At 39.9% G+C, this 20,578-nt stretch overlaps 1 protein-coding gene across 1 annotated transcript; it reads left to right on the top strand.

Moving 5' to 3' along the window:
- Positions 1–1,626: 1,626 nt before the first annotated feature.
- gas2b (growth arrest-specific 2b) lies at positions 1,627–19,182 on the top strand. The gene is made up of 8 exons (XM_071525729.1): positions 1,627–1,765; positions 5,951–6,210; positions 7,619–7,728; positions 8,697–8,838; positions 11,869–11,932; positions 12,033–12,573; positions 12,691–12,798; positions 17,575–19,182. The coding sequence occupies exons 2-8, from the start codon at positions 5,994–5,996 to the stop codon at positions 17,779–17,781; spliced, it is 1,389 nt and encodes a 462-aa protein (XP_071381830.1). The 5' UTR covers positions 1,627–1,765; positions 5,951–5,993; the 3' UTR covers positions 17,782–19,182.
- The last annotated feature ends 1,396 nt before the right edge of the window (positions 19,183–20,578 follow it).

Genomic DNA, 20,578 nt, shown 5'->3' with positions numbered 1-20,578 from the left:
TAATTAACACCCACATCAGCCTGGCAGCACTGAACAAAATATTAATGAGCTTGAAATAGTGGCTTTTATAGCACATGAGATATTAGTTGTCAAGAGGGACAATTTGTTAACTCACCTTCATCTGATGTTTTAGGTAGATCTGAAATTGTTGTTTCTGTGTCAATATCTGTACTTCTGCAGCATCATATACTGTATGTTGTGCAGATGAGTAGCCTATGATACAGTGCATGTAAGACATTAAAGACATTACATGAAAGCAACCGATGTAAGTAATGTAATGATCAAATAGATGCCAAGTTTTTAAACAAATATCTGTCCTGAATTAATTGAATGGGGGATGGGCAGTTAAACAGGAGAGCAGATTGCCTGTGGTGATGAACAATAGTGGCAGTAGAAATACCTTTATTATAACCCCATTAGTGTCAAACAGTGCCCTCTGTTGTAATATATCATGTAGCAGAAAAAACACATCAGTGTTTACTAAATGTATAATAAGTTATATTTCATTCTCACTGAACAAGTTACAGCATCTCAATCTTCCCCATAAGTCACATTATATGAATCCTAATTCACTTTTAGTATTGGTATTCAGTGCTATTGCTTTTGGCAGCAGCAGCAGTTTCACTCCACGGAAATGAACCCTACCTGACAACCATAATAATTTATTAAACATTAAGTGGATTTTGGCAATGTTTTGCTAATGTGCACATAATTAAGTCAATATAATCTGACAACTCAACTCTACTTGTGACTTGACTCAGCCTAGGAAATAAGGGCTTTGGCTTGTCCCATGTGTGAAATAGAAATGTAACCAGGGTGATTCCATCCCAGCAACATACTGCATATCAGCTGTTTGGGTTATGATTCATAGCCTATTATGTGGCCTACAATTATGTAGTTTCATTAAACCTTTCAAAAAACCTTCCCAACACAACTGGCAATCCATCATTTTACACTGTTATGAGACAATAGTAAAAACTCACTATAATAAACGTACTTGTGGACTTGTAGTGTGTCTGTGAGTGTGTTTATAGTGACCTTGTCATATAATGGTGTTTTATCTCCTATATTCCTATACGACTTGTATGTGTCTGTGAATGTGTTTATAGTGACCTTATCTACTTTATGGTGGGCTACTTTATCTATTAGCCTACTATTATATTCCTATAGGACTTAGTGTGTCTGTGAGTGAGTTCATAGTGACTTTATACTTTCTGGTTTATCTCCTATGATATAACTATAATATTCCTATAATAGGCTACTACTATAGAGATTAATAGTTTAATTTTATAGTGTCTTTTACAGCTATAAAATTTAGAATAGGATTTTTATAGTTCTTATTCATTTGGGAATCCGTGGATCCCCGGAGTTTTCTCCAAGTGTGTTAAATTCGCTCATAACTTCAACACATGACGAGTGAACAAACTTCTGTGCTGACAGTTTTATTGGCTCAGCCAGCGGTAGGTAGGCGCTGCGCGAGCATCCCAAGCCCCCCGAGTAACGGGTAAGTAACGTGTAAGTTGACACCAGAAACTTGCAAGGCGTGTATAGTGGTGTTTGGTTTAGGAGTGACGGCAGCCTCCCCCTGTTACAGTAGCCTACTGTGTGTTCCCATGTGGCGGACCTGAGGGCGATGAACATCTGGCTGCAAGTGATGCGCGCTTCTGCATTTGTATGAAAGAAAAATACTTGTGCGAAGACGCTTTTATGAAAAAGGAACTTTCTGAACTGTCGAACTGAACCTTCTGTTGCGTTTGACTGTTTTGTAAGTATCTTTCATGATGATTTCCCCCCCTAAAAGTAAGGAATGTAGCCTAATGTTACCGTTGTTGCTGATGTTCTTGATGTAGATGATGATGATGATGATGATGACAATGATGATGCTGTACTAGGCTATACTATGATATACTATGACGCTATAGTATGATAAATAATATACTTTAAGCTACTATGAAAGTTTATCTCCCTTTACGGTGCAGTTGCTAGTAAGATTAATAAGTTAGTTAGTAAGAAATACAAATGTTTTTTTTTTTGTTTTTTTTTAACATGTTCATAGTCGGCTATATTCAAATGATACCACGTGTGAGATCAATAATTGTAGCCTATAAGTAAATGTGTTTTTGGTTAGAGTTGTAGTAGCCCATTTCTGTGGTACCAGTTGGTAAAACAGATGAAAACATTCGTAGTAAAGTTGCTCTTCCCATATTTACATTCTCACCCAGCACACAAAAATATGTGTATGCCCTTATACATTTTTTTAGATTATCACAGTTATAAAACATTAGTGATGCACTCTGGGGTTTTTTTTCCCAATTATTTTTTGTTTAATCAGTTTTTAAATTTTTGTGAAGAAAAAAAATCAAACAAGGTAATTTGTGTTGTCAGATAAGTCAAAGTAAATGTATGTTTCCAAATTATTTATACCAAAAAAACACCAAAATTTCCATTGTAGTCAATTTATAGCGTGCAGATATGAATTCTGCAACATGTACAAGCTATGTGACCCTGGGCGGCCCTGCATGCTTCATGGCCTCAGAGAGACACAGTAACATAGATCTATGTGCTTTGCACTGGCATATCTGTAGACCACAAGGCTTCAGAGCTGAGCCAACTTTCACTCAAGGAACAGATTGTACTGAGGTGATCATTGTTTATTTGATAAAAGTAACCATAAAACAGTCAAGGAGAGAATTTTTTATCCCAGCTGCCAAAATTCTTTTATTATTGTTTTCCAGTCGGGCTGTAGAGCAAGGCTCCACTGTTCAAGGTGCGTAAACAGCAGCAGGCGATAGACCTTTCCATCCACTGTGTCGGTATGAGGTTTATTTAGTCTAGAGGCAACTAAAGGAAAGTCGTGGGGTTAGAGCCCAGCTATAGCTGAAACCTATACCTCAGCTGCGCAATCGTGCCCATTTGTTACCTATTCAGCATTCACCAGTCTTGCATTACCTCTTTCAGGCTGTTTCATTCCTACAGCTGATACCTGAGACAGCAGATCTGTGTTCCAAAGCTGATACAGAAAGCTGTTGCTGCCAGAAATGCTGTTGGACATCCACTTGACGTTATTGATCTTGATGTTTTAGAATAGTTTATTCAAACAGTTTAGTAAATTGATACTGAGAGTGGATGTCGAACACAGTTTGAAGACAAAGGTAAAAACGCACAGGGATGAAAAGCCTGCAGGTTAACAGCGGATTCCATTTTTTGTTGAAGTTTGTTCTTGGTGACGGCAGTGAACTGTGTCCGGACAAACAGCTGTCTCTTTCAGTGAGAAATGTGCTACTTAGACAAACACGAGAACAGTGCCCATCATGTCAGGAAATAGGATTCTGTTAACTAGTTGTGAGGTTAGTTGTTTGCCAGACACAGATGTATAGGAAGACTTTGGGCTCATCCTCTGGAGAGAGCAGTGTTGCTGTGCTGAGAGCCGCATGGAGCCAAATCATCCATCATTCTGTCATCTTATACGCATGCACAGGTATTTGAGTCAAAGCTTCAACACAGATCCCCTAATTTTGCACACATTTTTTAGGTGGGCTTGTTTGTAATTTCAGCCATTTCCCCCCTTAGAGTCAGTTAGGCTGTGAAGATGTTCCCTTTTATTGGGATTTGCAGGCACATAATATGGGAACACAATTAAAGGCTGTGAAATGCCACTGAAGCAAATCTTACTTTGGAGACATTGTAGGTTGGGCAAAGTAAATGAGCTGGAATAGCAACATCAATACGTGTATGGGCCTGTGTGTGTGTACCACTTTACTCTGTGTGTGTGTGTGTGTGTGTGTCTGTGTCTGTGTGTGTGTGTGTATTTGCAGGTATGGGCACTCAGCTCTGCCAGAGTATAAAGGGTGCTTGTGTCTAAGAGCTAGGCCAGTGGGTGACCTTTGCCTTCACTTCCCAGCAGAGCCATCCCGCAGCGGAGATGTGAATGTAGCACCTGGATGTTTTGTTAGAGAGAGAGGCTCTCGTGCCCTGCTGGTCAACCTGTAAACCAGCCTCATACTTGGCAGGCAGCCCCCCTCCCATATACCTCGTCTCCTTCCCAAGTCTGCATGACGTGTTTACAAAAGACCCTTTTCACTCGGGAGGATTGTATCAAATTTGAGGCACCCGTGTGTCTACAACATCTTTACACTGATCTCTGGGTGCTGCTTTTGTAGGTTGTGTACTGTGTGCACATACTGTAAGCCCAGAATTCACTGGCACACATAAGTGTGCCAAAATCTCTGTTTGTTTGCCCTACTTCCTCTATAGTCAAGTGCGAGGGAGCTTTGTAACAAAATCCAACTGAACTTGTAATGATGCTCTGCACCATCCGTCTACAGGTACTCAGAGCAAAAACACATGTGGTATACAATATATATATGTGTTAAAAAAAAAAAACAGCTGCTCCGGCTATACAACCTGTCTGGGTCCCAAACATCTGTCCTCCAGGTCTCTACCTTTACCTGGCTATCCTGCTAGAGATAAGACCTACCAGGATGGAGGACAGAATCCACTGTCAATGAATGCATTTGCATGCACATTATTATTCTGTTTATATTTGGGATATTTGGGATATAATACTCTCTCCAAGTTGGGACATGTAAACACCATATCCCGTTTAAAATAACTGGCATAAGCCCATATCTTGAATATGAAAAACCTCAATATGCTAGCCAGGATATGCAGATATTAATTGGTATATTCTGGCATGTAAACACCATATCCTGTTTATTATTGGGTTTGATGAACAGTACAAGCGCGAGTCATGACCATCAAAATAACACACACTATTTAGTAACTATTCAAAACTGAACATTAGACTATCTCCTTGTATACATGTATATGAAAAAAAAATGCGTACTGATCATTCCATGTAAATGCTATATCCCTACTAAGAAGAAACTCATATTTTGAATATTAATGCGCATGAAAACACACTGACTCATTCTAAACATGAAAAAAATTGAGCCTCTGTATCTATTGCATATTACACAGCATTCAGCACACCCAGTGACCCAGTGCATGTGTTGTTGTCTTAATTCCAGCTGATTAGCAGCGCGCTGACTGAGTGTAGCTGGTAGTCAGAGCATGTCTCTGCATGGGGCTGCGCTTTATGATGGAGACTGTGCTGGGAACAGGACAAATGAGCCATGCAGCAGCACCAGGGGATTGGCTCGGGGCTTTAGGTGTACATCTTATTAAATCCCAGCCTGCAATGAATTAGTTTAACCCCTTTGATAAATTATTGTGTGTATTGTTTGGTTGTGAGTAAGGTTTTTGCATGGAAGCCCACTGTTGATGTGGGTGTTCTTTTGTGAGTCGGCTTAAATGTGTTTAATCATGCTTTGCTGCTTTTGTACACGTGTAGGAGAGCTCTGTGTTCTCACCCCAAAGCACCCGCCATTACACCCACCTAAAACCATCATGTATCAACGCATCACCCATTTATCCTTTCATGCTCCTCAGGTTATCAGCCCTTTCCCTCCTGATTCCCTCATTTTACACCAGTGAATCTGCTGTGAAGAGCTCCCACTAAATATTTACAGTCTTAGGCTTTTACCCCAGTGTGCTACTCTCGTTCTGCCCCAACTATGATGCTTAATTTATCCCTGGCCTTGTTAGGATCACCAGAGGGACTTCCACACAATTAAGTAAGCAGTCAGTTGTACAGGGGCCGGGGTTCCGTTGAGTGGATTTTAATTATTGTTGTGAAGTTGAACTAAAAATAGAACAATCCTACTCGTGATTAAAACATCTGTAGGGTGAATTATAAATAAGATGTGGACAATGTACAATTTACTGTATGGAAATAGCAAAAGAGCAAAGTATAAACCAAGGGCATGGAAACCGTAGATGGGCAGGGCAGACGACCTCCCCTACTTCAAAATTGCAGGTCAACACAAAATGTCAAAAACAAAACATGACAAGAGCATGATGCATCCAAAACTGCATATCCATTATTTAGTCCACCAGGGTCTCTTGCCCATCGAAGAAGACAGGAGGGAAGCATGAGCAGTGAAGTGGGAGCGATGAACAACAGTCTTGACAGCCCTTTGAGCCCCCTGACTGGGCTGGGCATGAACTGTCTCCTCAGCCAGAAGTACAGGCACTCTGGGCCGGGCCTCGCCAGTCCCCAGGAGTACCACCAGTGGCTGCCCTGCCGCCACGATGCCGGCCTGCTGCCCATGAAGGAAGACCTGGCTCTCTGGCTCAACACCATCATGGGTGAGAGAGTTTTTATTTGAATTCTGTGTTGATCCTTTGTCTTCCACTGGAACTGAATAAACCGATGTGTTGTTGTGCCTACTACAATATCAAGATAGCAATGAAAAAAATCTTAAATCAACAAGTTATGAAGGATAGCACATGGTTTTAGTTGTGTTTATAGCTGAAAACCATGTACAAAAGATACACAAATTTTTTTTTTTCTTACAAAATACCTACAGGGGTTTTGACTATAATAGTCTTTGAGACTCTTCCTTTGGATAATGAATTCAGGACATGACTAAGGTAAATTATTTTGTTTTCCTGAATTGAAAAACTTTAGTGTGACATATTTGTCACATTATCATAACATCAAAGTATCAATTCAGAGTGTCTCTCTTCACAATCATACACAGATGAAAGCACTTGAGAATTTGAGTTTGGAACTGGGTCTTTTATTTTGAACAATAGTTAAATAAGCTAGAGTCAAATTGAACACACAAGCACATTAACCTACTCATTATCCCAAATCCTTGAAATACCTCTCCACGAAGGCAAATGTGTTGAGACTCCAGAGAAAGGGATGTTTCTTCCCACTTTACTGCATTGTGAGGGAAAACATAAAGGGTTTGCACGTGTCAGAACCTGTTGGAGTCTGGGAGGTGACGAGACAGTCTCCTTGACTGACGCAAGTTTTACTACAGCAAAAACACTCCAACGTGTCAAAGCGGTGTGCCACTTTGGGTGGGTAAGGGCTAGCGTCTAAAAGCTGAAATCTGATGTCCCTAATTGTTTGCCGGCTCACAGGTTTTCTCAGACTAAGCATTCCTGTGGCTAGGTTTGGTATTTTGTTGATCTATAACTCAAAAGTGATATGAGTTCAACAATAGCTCCTGCAGGAGAGCCTTTTAGATTAATAGAGGGCAGTGTTGCCCTCTTCTTGATATCAAGGATTCCCGACCTAAAGAATGATACAAGAAACAGAGGTAGGTGTGCAGAGTCCAAAAGATTTGTGACCAAAACTGCAATATGCATGCAGATTACATAATTATAGCATGCAGTCATACATCTATTCAGGAACTATGTTTTTTTGTTTTTCCAAATAATAAAGTAAGCTTTATTTCTACACAAAAAGCATAGGTTTACCAGTCTCATTTGCATACAGCTTATCAACACAGAACACATCCAAAGGCCCAGGTATTACAGTGGTGTACTTCTTCAGCTTCAGTTTTGTTTAGAGTGCAGATAGACAACAATATTATCAAATATTAATAGTATCAATATTATTGGTATAATATAATAAACTATTACCAATCTTTTCTTTCTGATATGAGAGTAATAAATGCAGTATAGGCACTAACTATAATGTAATGCCTGGTTATGGCGTGGTGTGTGTGTGTGTGTGTGTGTGTGTGTGTTTCCTCCCCAGATGTGGGTCTCACAGCAGACACTCTGATGGAGAGGTTGGATAACGGCGTTCTCCTCTGTCAGCTGGCACAGCTGCTGCAGGAGAGCATGATCCAAGTCAACAATGGCAAGGTGCAGCAACAACACATGCACAGGCTCACACACACACATGCATGTACAGAGGGGAGCTTGCACTCATGCAAACACAAACACACATTACCATGCAGTGGAAGCATTTCTCCTCAGAAAACAAAACAACAAACTCATAAAAGCAAACACACTTAACCAACATGTGGAACTGAACTGTGCTCGCTCACTTAAATCAAACACGGTGTAGCATATTTCAAAAGGTGGTGATACTGTGACTCTGCCATCAAACAACATGGCTCCTGAGTCCTGTGTACAAAACATAGATATGTAAAAATGTGGTGTTTTGTCAACAGACAATACCGTCAGATTTATTTTCTGTCATGTTTCATTAACATGTACTTAAAATAAACACACTTTACTCACCATTTTTCCACATAACACATACTTGTGACGTTTCCTAATTATGATATTTGATGTACACCTGTAACCACTAAAAACATGTAAAACTTAATTTTACTGTAGGCTTGTACATGGTGTTTACTTGGACATATGCTCCCAGATTTTGTTAAATGAAACATGACTTTTTGTTCCTTATAAATACTATGCAATTACATAGTAAGGACTGTCATGTCAAAACCTTGTTAACTTAGTTTTTTGTGATTTGATTTTAAATAAATGTGCTTATACGTTCTTCAGCGAATAGGGTTGATCTATTATAGCATTAATCTCTCAAAACTTCTAAATGTGCTTTGCATAAGTTGCATAAATTAATAGTTTTAAAATGAATATATTTGGGAACAAAAGTCAACATTCAACATTGAAATTCACTTATGTGTAACTATATGGGGCAGAAAGGAAATCAACTTGAATTAATTTGTTTGATACTGCAGTAATGTGAGACTGTTTCAACTGCATGCTTACAAAATCTGTGTGTGCTTTTGCTCATGGGTGTGTGTCTGTGCACATAATGTTTTTGTTTGTATGTGCATGTGTGTTGAATGCGAGCGCAGCCCTTCATACGCAGAGTGATCCACTGGCGAGCTGATGCTACCTCCGGATCGTTTTTCGCCAGAGACAACACTGCCAACTTCCTCTATTGGTGTCGCAAGATTGGTGTTGATGAGAGCTACCTGTTTGAGTCAGAGGATTTGGGTGAGTGAAGGCCTAAACATGTGCTCACCATCGCCTGAAAAAATATATCACCTGCTTTCATGTAGTTATGGCTCTCAGACAATCAAATCACAATAATGGCTTAATGTAAATCATGACGTGGTGTGATACTGATAAAACTAAATGCCTTGGGCTCTGAGTTTCATCTCACTGAGGAAGTAACCATATGACAAGTCAACTGCAGACAGTTGTCTTTTATGCTAAATATTGCATTTCACCCCTTTCAACCTTTTCTCCTTTGACCCTCACCCTTGCTACACTGCAAAAAATCTTCATCTTAACAAGTCATTTAGTCTGTTATTGAGTCCTAAAATTGTAATTTTCTTAAAATATGTGAAAAAACTGCCAGTGGGGTTTCAAATCAACTTATTCTGACTTGTTTCAAGATATTGACACTCATTTCTAGAAAACTCCAGAAATAAGTGAAACTGCATTGGAAACAAGTGGAGTTATCTCACCTCATTGGCAGAATTTTTCTCTTGGTTTACAAAAAGTAAGATTGGAAGGCTGAATAAATTACTTTTGTTTGCAGTGTATCTCTCTCTTGATCTCTTTCTTGACCAGTGCAGAGCCTATAAAAACACAAAGAGTAATCTGTGTGTCTTGTGTGGGTCGACTTGTTGCTTAGCTTTGATGGCATCATGTCAGTTATATTTTTCTGTAATCTTTCTATTCTGTCTTTGTATCTCTCTCTTACTCCGGCACTGTGGTGTTCAGTACCAGATCCTATCACTGTCACCTCTCTTTATCTCCCACTGACCCTCTGGCTTTCATGTGTTAATAGATGTGACAAAACCAACATATGGCGTCTCACTAACAGTGTTGGGCTCATTACTTAAAAAAGTAATAATAGTATTAATTTACTTATTACTCCCTGGGACCAGTAATAAAATGCAGCCTGATACTCATTATATTACTTTTCTGTTACACCGCCAGAATTGGTGACTGCATCCTCTCTTACCTTCAGATGTTGGGATAACTCAATGTCCTTAAAAGTAGTAGGGAGTACTTCCACTTGAAGAGTAAACTTCTCTGCCATTTGTCATCTAAGCTGTGTAACATGGGAGGATAACAATTAATTAGAAATAGAATGAATTGGGGTGGGATACAGTTTTTGGATAATTCAACTTCAATCTGACATTTAAAGATGGTGATAATAAAAGTAACAACCTATTTTTTGATTGGTAACTGTAGTATTTTTAGTAATTTGTTGCAACACCCGTGCAACAATTTTCCCCAGTGGGAAAAACACTCCTCACAGGCTCATGGATATAACCTACTGAGAAACAAAAATGGATTAGGAAAAATTAAGATGAGATGAGAGATATATTGAGGAGAGACAGAATAGAAATAGAAATAGAAATAGAAATAGAAATAGAAATAGAAATAGAAATAGAAATAGAAATAGAAAGCAGGTCAACTTAGAACTTCCAGTGCAAAGGATTGAATCTGATGCTGTCTGCCACTCTCAGAGTCTTTGAATCATTTTTCACTGACACCTATGATGCTCTGTGTGCCTGAGGAGAAGAAGACAGCTTGCAGTTAGCATGCTGACCTGGTTTTGTAATATTAAATGTGCACCTTTCTATGCACTTCTTACCTGGGCATGTCTAGGCATGGTGGTGGATGCGTGAGAATGATAATGTGTAGGTTAATCTCCATCAACAATAGGTTTTCCCCCCAAGGCAGACTAACCTACTTCACTTGACTAATTGAATGACTGAAAGGTAAACCTTCTGTACTTTGACAGGCTTCACTTTTACCTCCACAGTCATATGTAGGCACAAATGATTATTCTTTTTCCTTTCTCCTGTCTCCTTTTCCTTGCTGCAGCCATGATGTAATGGTGGATGTCGAATATACAGGTGAATGAACATAAAATAGCATCTGTAGTAGTGAGAGCATTCTGTTCTGTTCCTTACATTTCATTCATTACATTCTCTCCTACTATATAATATTGTCCTCACTTTCTTTCATTGGTAAATACAAACTTCCATTGATTCAATCATGAATGTAGTGGACCTGTAGTGGTGATGTGCCATATAGTTACAGTACTATCATCGTGCTCAACATACATACACTACCAGTCAGAAGTTTGGATACACCTGATTGAATGTACTTCATTATCTTAAAGCCATTTTGATCTAAAGGCTTATGCTAAAATGCTTGAAATTTGTTTCTTAGACAAATATAAATAGTGAAGTTGATGCCTGATGTATGAACTTCTTTCCAAAGCCTTTGCCTTTCCATCAAGGCAAAGTGTGACTACTTTAAATAATCTAAAATAGAAGACAGTTTTGATTTGTTTAACACTTTTTTGGTCACTGCATGATTCCATTTGTGTTCTTTCATAGTTTTGATGTCGTTACTATTATTCTAAAATGTGGAAAATAGTAAAAATAAAGAAAAATGTGTTGTGTCCAAACTTTTGACTGGTAGTGTTATCAGTCCTCTCCTGGTGTTTCTTCACTCTTTCCATATTTCTGTGTTCCATTTGCTATCTTCACAAATTAACTAAATATGACTAGAACTAGCTCATCATTGCATCACACACATACTCAGAAAAAATGCAAACATTTTCAGAAACAAGGCAGTGTTTTTTTTAACATATAGAAAGTTGACTGGAGGCAGGAGAGGCAGGAGAGGCAGGTTTGGCGATGCAGGTTGCATGCCCACATGCCCTCAGCTGCATGTCTGGAGCCCACAGGAATTCCAGCTGAGCTTCAAAGATAGTGAGGCACAAGAGAAACAGAGAAAACCTCCTGACATGTTCCCTCTCCATTCAGAATGCAGCTCTTGTTTTCCTTTCCTACAGACAGGGGCCTGTTTATCTCCGGAAACATCTTCCCTTTCAGATGAATGATTTTTCATTGCAATCTCCCTCCCACCACCACCACCACCCCTCCACCCCTTCACCCCTCCACCCCTTTCCTCTTCCTCTCCCTCTCTCTCTCTCTCTCTCTTTCTCTCTCTCTCTCTCTCTCTCTCTCTGTTTATACTGTATGTGTGTAGTCCTCCATAAGCAACCTCGAGAGGTGTGCCTCTGCCTGATGGAGCTGGGAAGGATTGCAGCGAGGTAACAGAAACAAAAGTATATAGAATATAGTTGCATTTTCTCCTTAACATATTGCTGATAGGGCTTTCAGTGACTATTTCTTAACCCTCCCCTCTCTCAGGTATGGAGTCGAGCCTCCAGGACTGGTGAAGCTGGAGAGAGAGATTGAGAGGGAGGAGGCAGGCTCCCTTTCTCCATCATCCCCTCTGCCCTTCTCCTTCTTTCCTCCTGCATCACTGTGTTCACCAACACGGTCCCTGGCTCCAGCCCCCTCTCCTCCTTCACCAACGCCCCTTGCTCCAGCCACAACCTGCCTCTTTGAACCCCTCGCTCCAGCCCTCGTCTCTGATCTTCCCTCGACCACAACCACCACAACTACCACATGCTTATCCTCTACTCAGTCCTCCCTCTCAGCCTCTAACCCTAGCACAACCACGGCCTCGACCCAAACACCTTTCTTTTCCCCATCCACCACCAAAAACACACCCACTGCAACTCCACTGTCAAAGCCCTCACCAATCCAAACCCCGGTGTCTATTGTCAATGCCCCTTCGACCACAGCTACACCTCCTGCCCCATCCCCAACTACAGCTCAGACTCGTCACTCGTGCAAATCTGCAGGCCGGAAGAGCATAGGCACCAACAACATCTTGGATGATATTGTACGTACTTTATCTCCACTGAAATCCTACTTCAGTTTTCAGAGGTTTAAGGTTTAACTGTTTGGATTCCATTTGTCCTCTGGGAGTCACTGCCTCTCTCTCTCTAACCTGTTCCAGGTGAAAAAGATAATCGAGGATCCTCCCTGCAGCTGCCCCACCAAGTTCCTTGTTGAGAAGCAGCCTAAAGGCTGCTACCGTCTGGGGGAGAAGGTTCTCTATGTACGGGTATGTATATGTTCACATCCCCCTCCTCCACCTATTTGATAATAATACACCTGCTGATACACTGTTTTATAAAGCCATAAGGCCTTGATTAAGAAAAAAAACAGGTATCATGTAGAATTAGACAATTTGATGTGGAATCTGATGTGTAGGATAGATTAGTATCTGTTTATTAGTATAGTGATTATTTGATCCCACAATTTTTATATTTCCAACCAGATCTATGGCTTGCCCAATGAAAATAATTCATTATAGATGCTACAGCACATATCATGATAACAAGATGTGAGGTGTGAAAGACCTCAGCTTATGAATTAACAGCTGAGTCAGCAGCAACTATGTCACCAAAGTGACTGATTTGCAATCATTTGGGATTGAGGAGTAGATGCCTTCCAGCTTCCATTCAAGAGTCGTGCAGCACTAGTGTGGATCTCTACAAAGACTTGTTCTAGGAATGGCCTTCTGGGAACCAAGGTTGCTTAGCAACCAGTGGTCAGGGTAACACTAGGCTGACGACCATTTTATTCAATGCATAGACCTTGAGCACAGAGTTCAAACCTTTCGAAGGAAAAGGAAAAATGTCTCTTTAAGAATGGCTTGGACAAGACGAGACTGTGTGGTTCAGTTCAAATGGCAGCCCACTAGGGAATCCATGTTTGAGCCCATCCATGTGCAGAGGGGGCTGAGGCTCTTTCTGTATTGTGATCTCTATATCTGTATTCCTCTTCGCTCCCTCTTCATCTAAACAAACAGAAAATATAATAGGAAGACAGACTCATTAAAGGTTTCAAAATGTGTTTAGTGCATATACTGTAATATACTGATATATTTTGGATGATACATTTGTCATTGTGGTACAGCAGCTATTGTCTTAGTGAAGACACAGTAAACTGTGTCTTCAGTATTTAACCTACCGAAGCATCAGAAAATTATGTTTTGAGCTAAAACCACAAAGTTACATTTTCTGTGAAACCCCTCTTAAAGCATATTGACAGATTAGGATACTAACAATGTGCATCCTCTACACTGTCACACAGAGGTGTATCACATCTTTGGTGGCTAATTGGTCACTAGCTGAAACCCATTTAACGCTTTGTTAATCTTATTGAAAGCCCCATTGACTTGGCACTCTACACTGGTGATCAATGTTATGCACACTGTCAGTGTCAATTTGCTCACAGGCTGAGTTACAGCTACATTTCTATTTTCTCCTGAGTGGCTGACAGACAACATATTTTTACTGCCCATTTAGAAATAATGGTTGCCTTCAAGTCACGGAACACCTGTTTCTCCATAACAGCCTACTCGGCAACATGGGGGAACATGCCCTAACACCACATCAAAGAAAACAGTGGCAATAAAGATGCGAAAGCTAAAGGATGTTGCTGGTTTATGGCCAAGTCCAGCAGGATGCATGCATCTTGACCTTAAGAAAATTAAACGTCGGGAATGGAGAAAAAATGTCTTTACTTGGGGATTTTATAAACATTTGTTGCTTTCCGTTTGCTTGTCTCCTTAAATCTTTCTACAGTATCTGATAGTTTGATCCTGTGTGCCTACCTTCTCCATGCAGTACTTTCAACTCAGGCTTGCAAAGATTATGCTTTCACCATGACTCTTATAGTCTTATCTGCCATTTTTCAGCAATAATTGCTATTTGTCAGCCACTACCTGTAGTGTTCACTTCCCTTTTCTCCCAGCCATCGACAAGCCCACACACTTTAGCTGTGTGAATAGTGCTCTACAACCCATTGGCCCTGGCTCCATCCATTACCTTGCCCTTCACAGATGTGCGACTGCCTGTATGTGTGGAGTGAAACATGCCATAAGCCTCCATTGCCATACCTTGATGACCCCTGTGCTGCTCCTAGGAGGGCTTGCCACTGAATGTGTACAGACCTTTTTAAAGAGCAGAGTCTATTGATTATACAGAGACAAAGTCATTAGTGGAGGGATTTAATCAGACAGCTTGTTAATGAGTGGCTGAGTATGACAGCCCCTCCTCACACACACACACTTTATGCCCCCCCACCCCCACCCCCCACCCCCATTTTCCCTATTCCCATTGGAGATTTTTCAATCATGCTGGCCCTGAAGGGCTCTGCCATTCTTTAGTGCTAAAAGAGAGGAAGGCTTTTCTTTCTTCTGTGTGCCCAATTAGGCTCTCCTCCAGCTTTGTAGTAGGGATACTGTCTGGCTGTCACAATGGGAGGGAAGACATTCAAACATCTCACAATATCATGCCACGTCTATTTGCTATCTCGCTATCTACATAAAGGGGAAAGATGAATCTAGAAAATGGAAGGAAGACATCATGCTTTGAGCAATAGTTACTGCTGAGCAATATCACATTAATATAGATGATGAAATTGTTTTTTTTTCCTCCAGCTTATCATTTTGTCAGAAGAATGACTATAGAGTGGTGTAAGATTAAGCATCCACCCTTCTGACTTGTCCTTGAGCAAGACACTTTTATACATATACATGTAGGGATCAACAGAGTAACACAAAAATAATTAAACATAAACATCATTCATTTATAAATAATTTGATTTCTGAGGAAAGCTGGTATGATGATAAATACAAGGAAAACACCTCTATGAACTGATGATGTGAATGAAACATATTTCCTCTCACCTTTAACAACAAGAAAATTGTTATTTTATCACTGTAACTTTCAGACATTGCAATGGCGTGCCCACAGTATAATGATGTCTCTCAAACAGATTGCATAACACATACATGTGCCTGCATCTGTGCATATGCCAGCGCCTGCTAAGCTGTCACATCTCTCAGTACTGTACTCACTTTCTTATCTCTCTTTACTGTATGTGTTAAGGGGTTTGACTGTACTTCAGAATCAAAAGCAACCGACATGGCTAAAGCCTGACTCCTACTGGTGGGCATGTGAATGACACTTAAGTATCCTCATGAATCTTTCAGCAGGAAAGGAGAGAGGGAATCAATGTTACTGCCAAGGCGGACACAGGGGAATCCAGCCAGCAGCTTATGGGCTGTAGACATGGCACACTTGTGTGGAGACCTGTGGGGGGAAGGGGCTGCAAGGAGGAATCTGGTTGTGCAGAAATAGAGGTAGAGACTGTCAAACAGACAAAGAGGGTTTGTGTAGACTAGTCCAGAACGACTCTGGTATGATTTAATTTGACTATATCTGAATTCTACACTAACAGACCTGAACATTTTTAAAGCATTGTTATCTGTCCCACTCAAAATAACAAAGTGAACATTGAGCATTCAGTAAAAATCAAGACAGACAGCATCAGTTTAAGGAACAGTGTTAATAGAAATAACCAGATCTAAACATTACATGTATAGCAATAGTGAGGAGCACTATCTAATACATGAGGAAAAAGTAACAATTTAACATCAACCTGAGCAAAATGTTTTAAAAACCTGGCTCTTTTTTTTTTCTTAAATAGGGCTATTATTTTAGAAAAATCAGTTGTGTCGTTGAGGAATAGTGAGGACAAATATCTACAAATTTGATGTTATTTGATATTAAATATTCGTTACTGCATTAGATTCAAATAATTTCAGAATGTATTTATTTTCTTTGGAAGGTTAGCTTTAGATGATGAATGAATGTTTAAGAATGTTTAAGAATTTTCACCAGTGCTTGAAGAGCAGTCAAACTGATATCCATCCCAGGTCTGAAAGGAAAGCGGTTTATTTAGGATGTCAGACTTGACCCCTGTCAACTTCAACATTTTAATCTGCAGGATGACAGCTGAGACAGACCATGTCTGAGAGGATCTGATGTGTATCACTATATGTGTCTGTGTTGTCTGTGCGCGCGTGTGTGCATGTACTATTGATTTCTGTCTCCCCACAAGTATGCATAGTGGGGGAGAGGGGGCACCAGATAGAGGAAGGGTAGATCTGCTTGTATTATCAGATTCTTAATGGCTCCATAATGAAGGGTTTATGGGCGATAAGGCAAGAGGGGGCGGGCCGGTGCTGACAGGACAACGGATGGCTGTGCAAGGCCTCCTGGGAATGTTAATGTCTGCTGGGAGTTGCAGGTCTGCACAGAACTCATCTCATTTTCTCTCCTTTCATTTTTTTCGGCTTTATATTGTGGCAGTAGTTGCCATGGTAGCAGTTGGTTTTCAGCAGCAGAATGGCGGGTGTAGGGAAGGGTGTCAGTGCAGGATGTGTCAGCGGACTGGATTCAGATACAACTGACCTCTCTCTGCAACTACTGTACACTACCACACAGACTGGTCATGGTTATTTTATTCAAAATAACACCTATTGACTGGTTTGTGTGTATATCTGTGTGTGTCTGCCTTTGTGCATCTGTGCGTGTGTGTGCGCATGCATGCACATATGTGGATTAGTCCTCCATGTGTGCTCAGCTGGTGCCGTGAGAGGTGTTGTTTCATTTGGCTTAATGAGATTTTGACAAAGCTATCCTAGAGATCATTTGCCTTTCATAGCCACTGCTACACAGGCGGGAGGAGCTTGTAAATATTTGATCAGAGGGGGGTACCTCTCCTCAGTGTGTGTGTGTGTTTGGGGGGGTCATACAAGTAAATTGAGTCTTCGAGTTGGAGGGGTGGGATCGAGGGGGAGGAGGGAGGACTCAATCACAAAGTCTCCTCCTTGATGTTTACATTATTTAGATTTCATAAACATTTTGCCAATAAGTCAGTCAGGATATATATGTTTACACCGGCTTTGTTTCACAGTGAGAATACTATTAAATACTATTAAACTAAATTACTCTGACTGTACTGTCTCGTCTTGGCTTTGCAGATGCTGAATGAGCGTCATGTGATGGTGCGCGTCGGCGGAGGCTGGGAGACCTTTATGAGTTACCTGCAGAAACATGACCCCTGCAGAGGAGGACCGGTTGGCAGATCTGAGGTCAGGCTCTGTCGGGCCAAAGCCAAGGCACTCAGTTTGAACATCTCGCCTGACAGCTACATGGTGGTTGGTGCCCATTACCGTGGCAAGAAGTAGTAGACGCTTAAACTCCCCTCTTTTGCTTCTTGCTATGGGAGACAGCAGTGAACATTCACTTAATCAGACCAGACTGTACAGAGTCAATGATATAACATAGTTCAAATCAGTGGTATTTCTCTTTTAGCTCAAGAGAAAATCTTTCCTTTTTTTATAACAAAAAGGTCCCAGAGTTAAGGACAACAGCTACAGATGAGACAAGTATTTAAATATATGACTCTGATATCTACCTGCCTATTATCTGAATGGAGTATCCACTGCAACAAGCCGTCCGTGAAGTTATAGTATGTCTTCATGTATGTTTTGAGATTCACATTCTTGTCCTTGTTTGAAGGAAAGCTTTTGTGTGGTAGGCAGTATTTTTTTTGGGGTTAAATTATACTATTGGGTGATTTGTACTGTTAGAGTACAGTTAGTAAAGATATAGCTATATGTTTATGTATCATAGTAGTTTTAGGGTATGAAAATTTCAGTATAGATGTGAAAATTTGCTAAAATGTAGATGGATTTTAGAATTTTGAGCTTGAGCTTTTATATTTTGGATGCCAAAGCTTCATAATGGAATATCTATGCATACAGTAACTAAAGATCTGTGCATACAGTGACTTTGAGATGTATAATAATATTTCTGTATTTTATTGGATAATGCCATGATTTGATTTCTATTTGACGTGAACGTGATTATTTTTTCACAAATCTATTTTTGATAGCAGTTTATATATGTGGTAAAATATGGTAAAAACTTGTGCAGCCTTAATTACAGCTTAAGACATTTTGTTTGTTAGCATATAATGAATAATGATTGATTTAAATCCTATCCTGCAATACATTATGAATGCAAAAAGTCACTTTTCTAAGTTTTGTTCCACATGTACATTGTGAGCTTATAGCAGTGAGTTAAGTGACTCAGCCACAAGCTGCTTGATCTGAAACGACAAAGCCACAAAGCATCAAGTCCTCCCTCTAGATGGCACCATGTCCTAGGTGACAAAAGGCCAAACCTCGTCTCAGTGGTTGTTTGGAGGACGGAGCTCTTCACTCTGATGTTTTGATCACCTCTTCCCCCTCTTGGTTCATCCCTCTCATCAGTTGGACTGGGAATATTTTGGAAATGTGTTTTCAGTACAAACTGCCTACATGTCATACTACTTTGACGAGAGCCTGTTTCAATTCAATAAAACCTTTCTTTACCATGTACTGACGTTTGCTCTACTTCAAACTCTAATATTATTTAGAATTACTAAAATTAATGTCGTACTTTAAGTCTGACAGAGCCTTTATTTCGGTATTTATCGACAGATTGGTTTGCAATATTCTGCAAAAAACAGGAGAGGATCACATGTGAGCCTCATTCACTCTTTCATGTTTTGTTTTTTTTCTATATTGGATAAAAAACTTTCACCTCAAAATTTTACTCTGCAATATAAGGACCATGTCTTTTTTTTCTCCTGGCAAGTTTAAGTAACATTAAAGTGAGAATGCACAAGTGAATGAGTGTACATCTTTGAAAAACACAGACATTGGAAGTCCCAATACAATAGTAATTACATATTTTATTTCAGTAAAATAAATTAATTAAAAATGGACACAAGTTTTTATATATTGAAAGAAACTAACTGTAATGATATCATGCAAGACTATAATGTCTTTTTTAGCCCCCACATAACATCCGCAGTGGATTGAACCAGTATAAATGACTTGTAGAAAATAATAGCTGTGCTACTTAAACAAGTGCCACTTTAAATGGTGGCATTTTTACAGGGCATCTCTCATTGCACAGAGTACATTTCTAAGTTCCTCATGAAACACTGGACCTTGCCATTTGAGAAGATCTTACTACACTTTTGCATACATGATTACATTGTGCTGACTCCATTCTCTCTTTCCGATGTACAGTATATGCTTCATTTTTTCAGTAATCTTGCTACTGTTTGCTACTGTACCAAGGTATTGAACCTCCATCCAATCAATAAGAAAATCCTTGTTTTTTTTATCCGAGCATTGTCATATATTGGTGCAATCTCCCATGCATCCAATGAAATTTACTATTTGAGATACAGGGATAGAAATATGTGCTTTATAATTTTAACGTAAATATTTTTTTTGACAAAGTTCTGCACATGTGCAGTGGTGGCACGTTATTAGTTTGTTACTACTGGAGATGACTGTTGGATTATCCCACCAACAATACACAAAAAAACCTAGTTGTGTGCAATTGTGCTTCAGTCCTAATAATACATGTTTCATGTTGGTAGGTGCACCCTGTACATATGCATGTTTACTCCTTACAGTAATACCTATATTACTGTGTATCACTTTGGGTATTAGAATAACTTAATCATTGTATAAAACCAAAACACCAAATAGCATTGCATTTTGTGAATTGTAGGATATCAGAAAATACACTGACTCAGTTGTCAATGTAACTACATATTCATTCATGACCTAGTTGCTGGCACAGATATTTTCACATGAGCCCAGACAGACTTATCCCAAACCCACAGCATGGTCTGAACCCAAGCCCAATCCCTTCTTTGTAAAAGACACAACAGAGTGCTTATTACATGCTCTTCTCATCATTTTTGCTCCCATATGTAGCATTACACACATACATAACTACACAAATGCTGATGATCTGCTCACACCTCCATTTCACGGACTTTGAGGAGACCCAGCAAAGAGCAAAGGCTCAACAAGACATTGAAGATATAGATTGCAACCGTGCCTTCGTTAATTTCCTTCACTTCTGAAAGTGGAAGCCTCACAGGAGCTTATGGTGAAGGTGAAGGGACAGAAC

Source organism: Centroberyx affinis, unplaced genomic scaffold (genome assembly GCF_046629955.1).
Source record: "Centroberyx affinis isolate AG114_WGS23_722 - 3 ecotype Tasmania unplaced genomic scaffold, CSIRO-AGI_Caff_v1 ptg001333l_1, whole genome shotgun sequence".
Lineage (NCBI taxonomy): Eukaryota > Metazoa > Chordata > Actinopteri > Beryciformes > Berycidae > Centroberyx > Centroberyx affinis.
Note: the sequence above shows the minus strand (reverse complement) of the source record. Positions and strands in the feature narration are given on the sequence as shown.

Excerpts from the sequence above, each read along its gene's own strand:
- gas2b (XM_071525729.1), top strand. The coding sequence starts at position 5,994 with ATGAGCAGTGAAGTGGGAGCGATGAACAACAGTCTTGACAGCCCTTTG. Across the intron at positions 6,211-7,618 it reads CTGGCTCAACACCATCATGG|ATGTGGGTCTCACAGCAGAC; the intron begins GTGAGAGAGTTT and ends TTTCCTCCCCAG. Across the intron at positions 7,729-8,696 it reads TCCAAGTCAACAATGGCAAG|CCCTTCATACGCAGAGTGAT; the intron begins GTGCAGCAACAA and ends ATGCGAGCGCAG.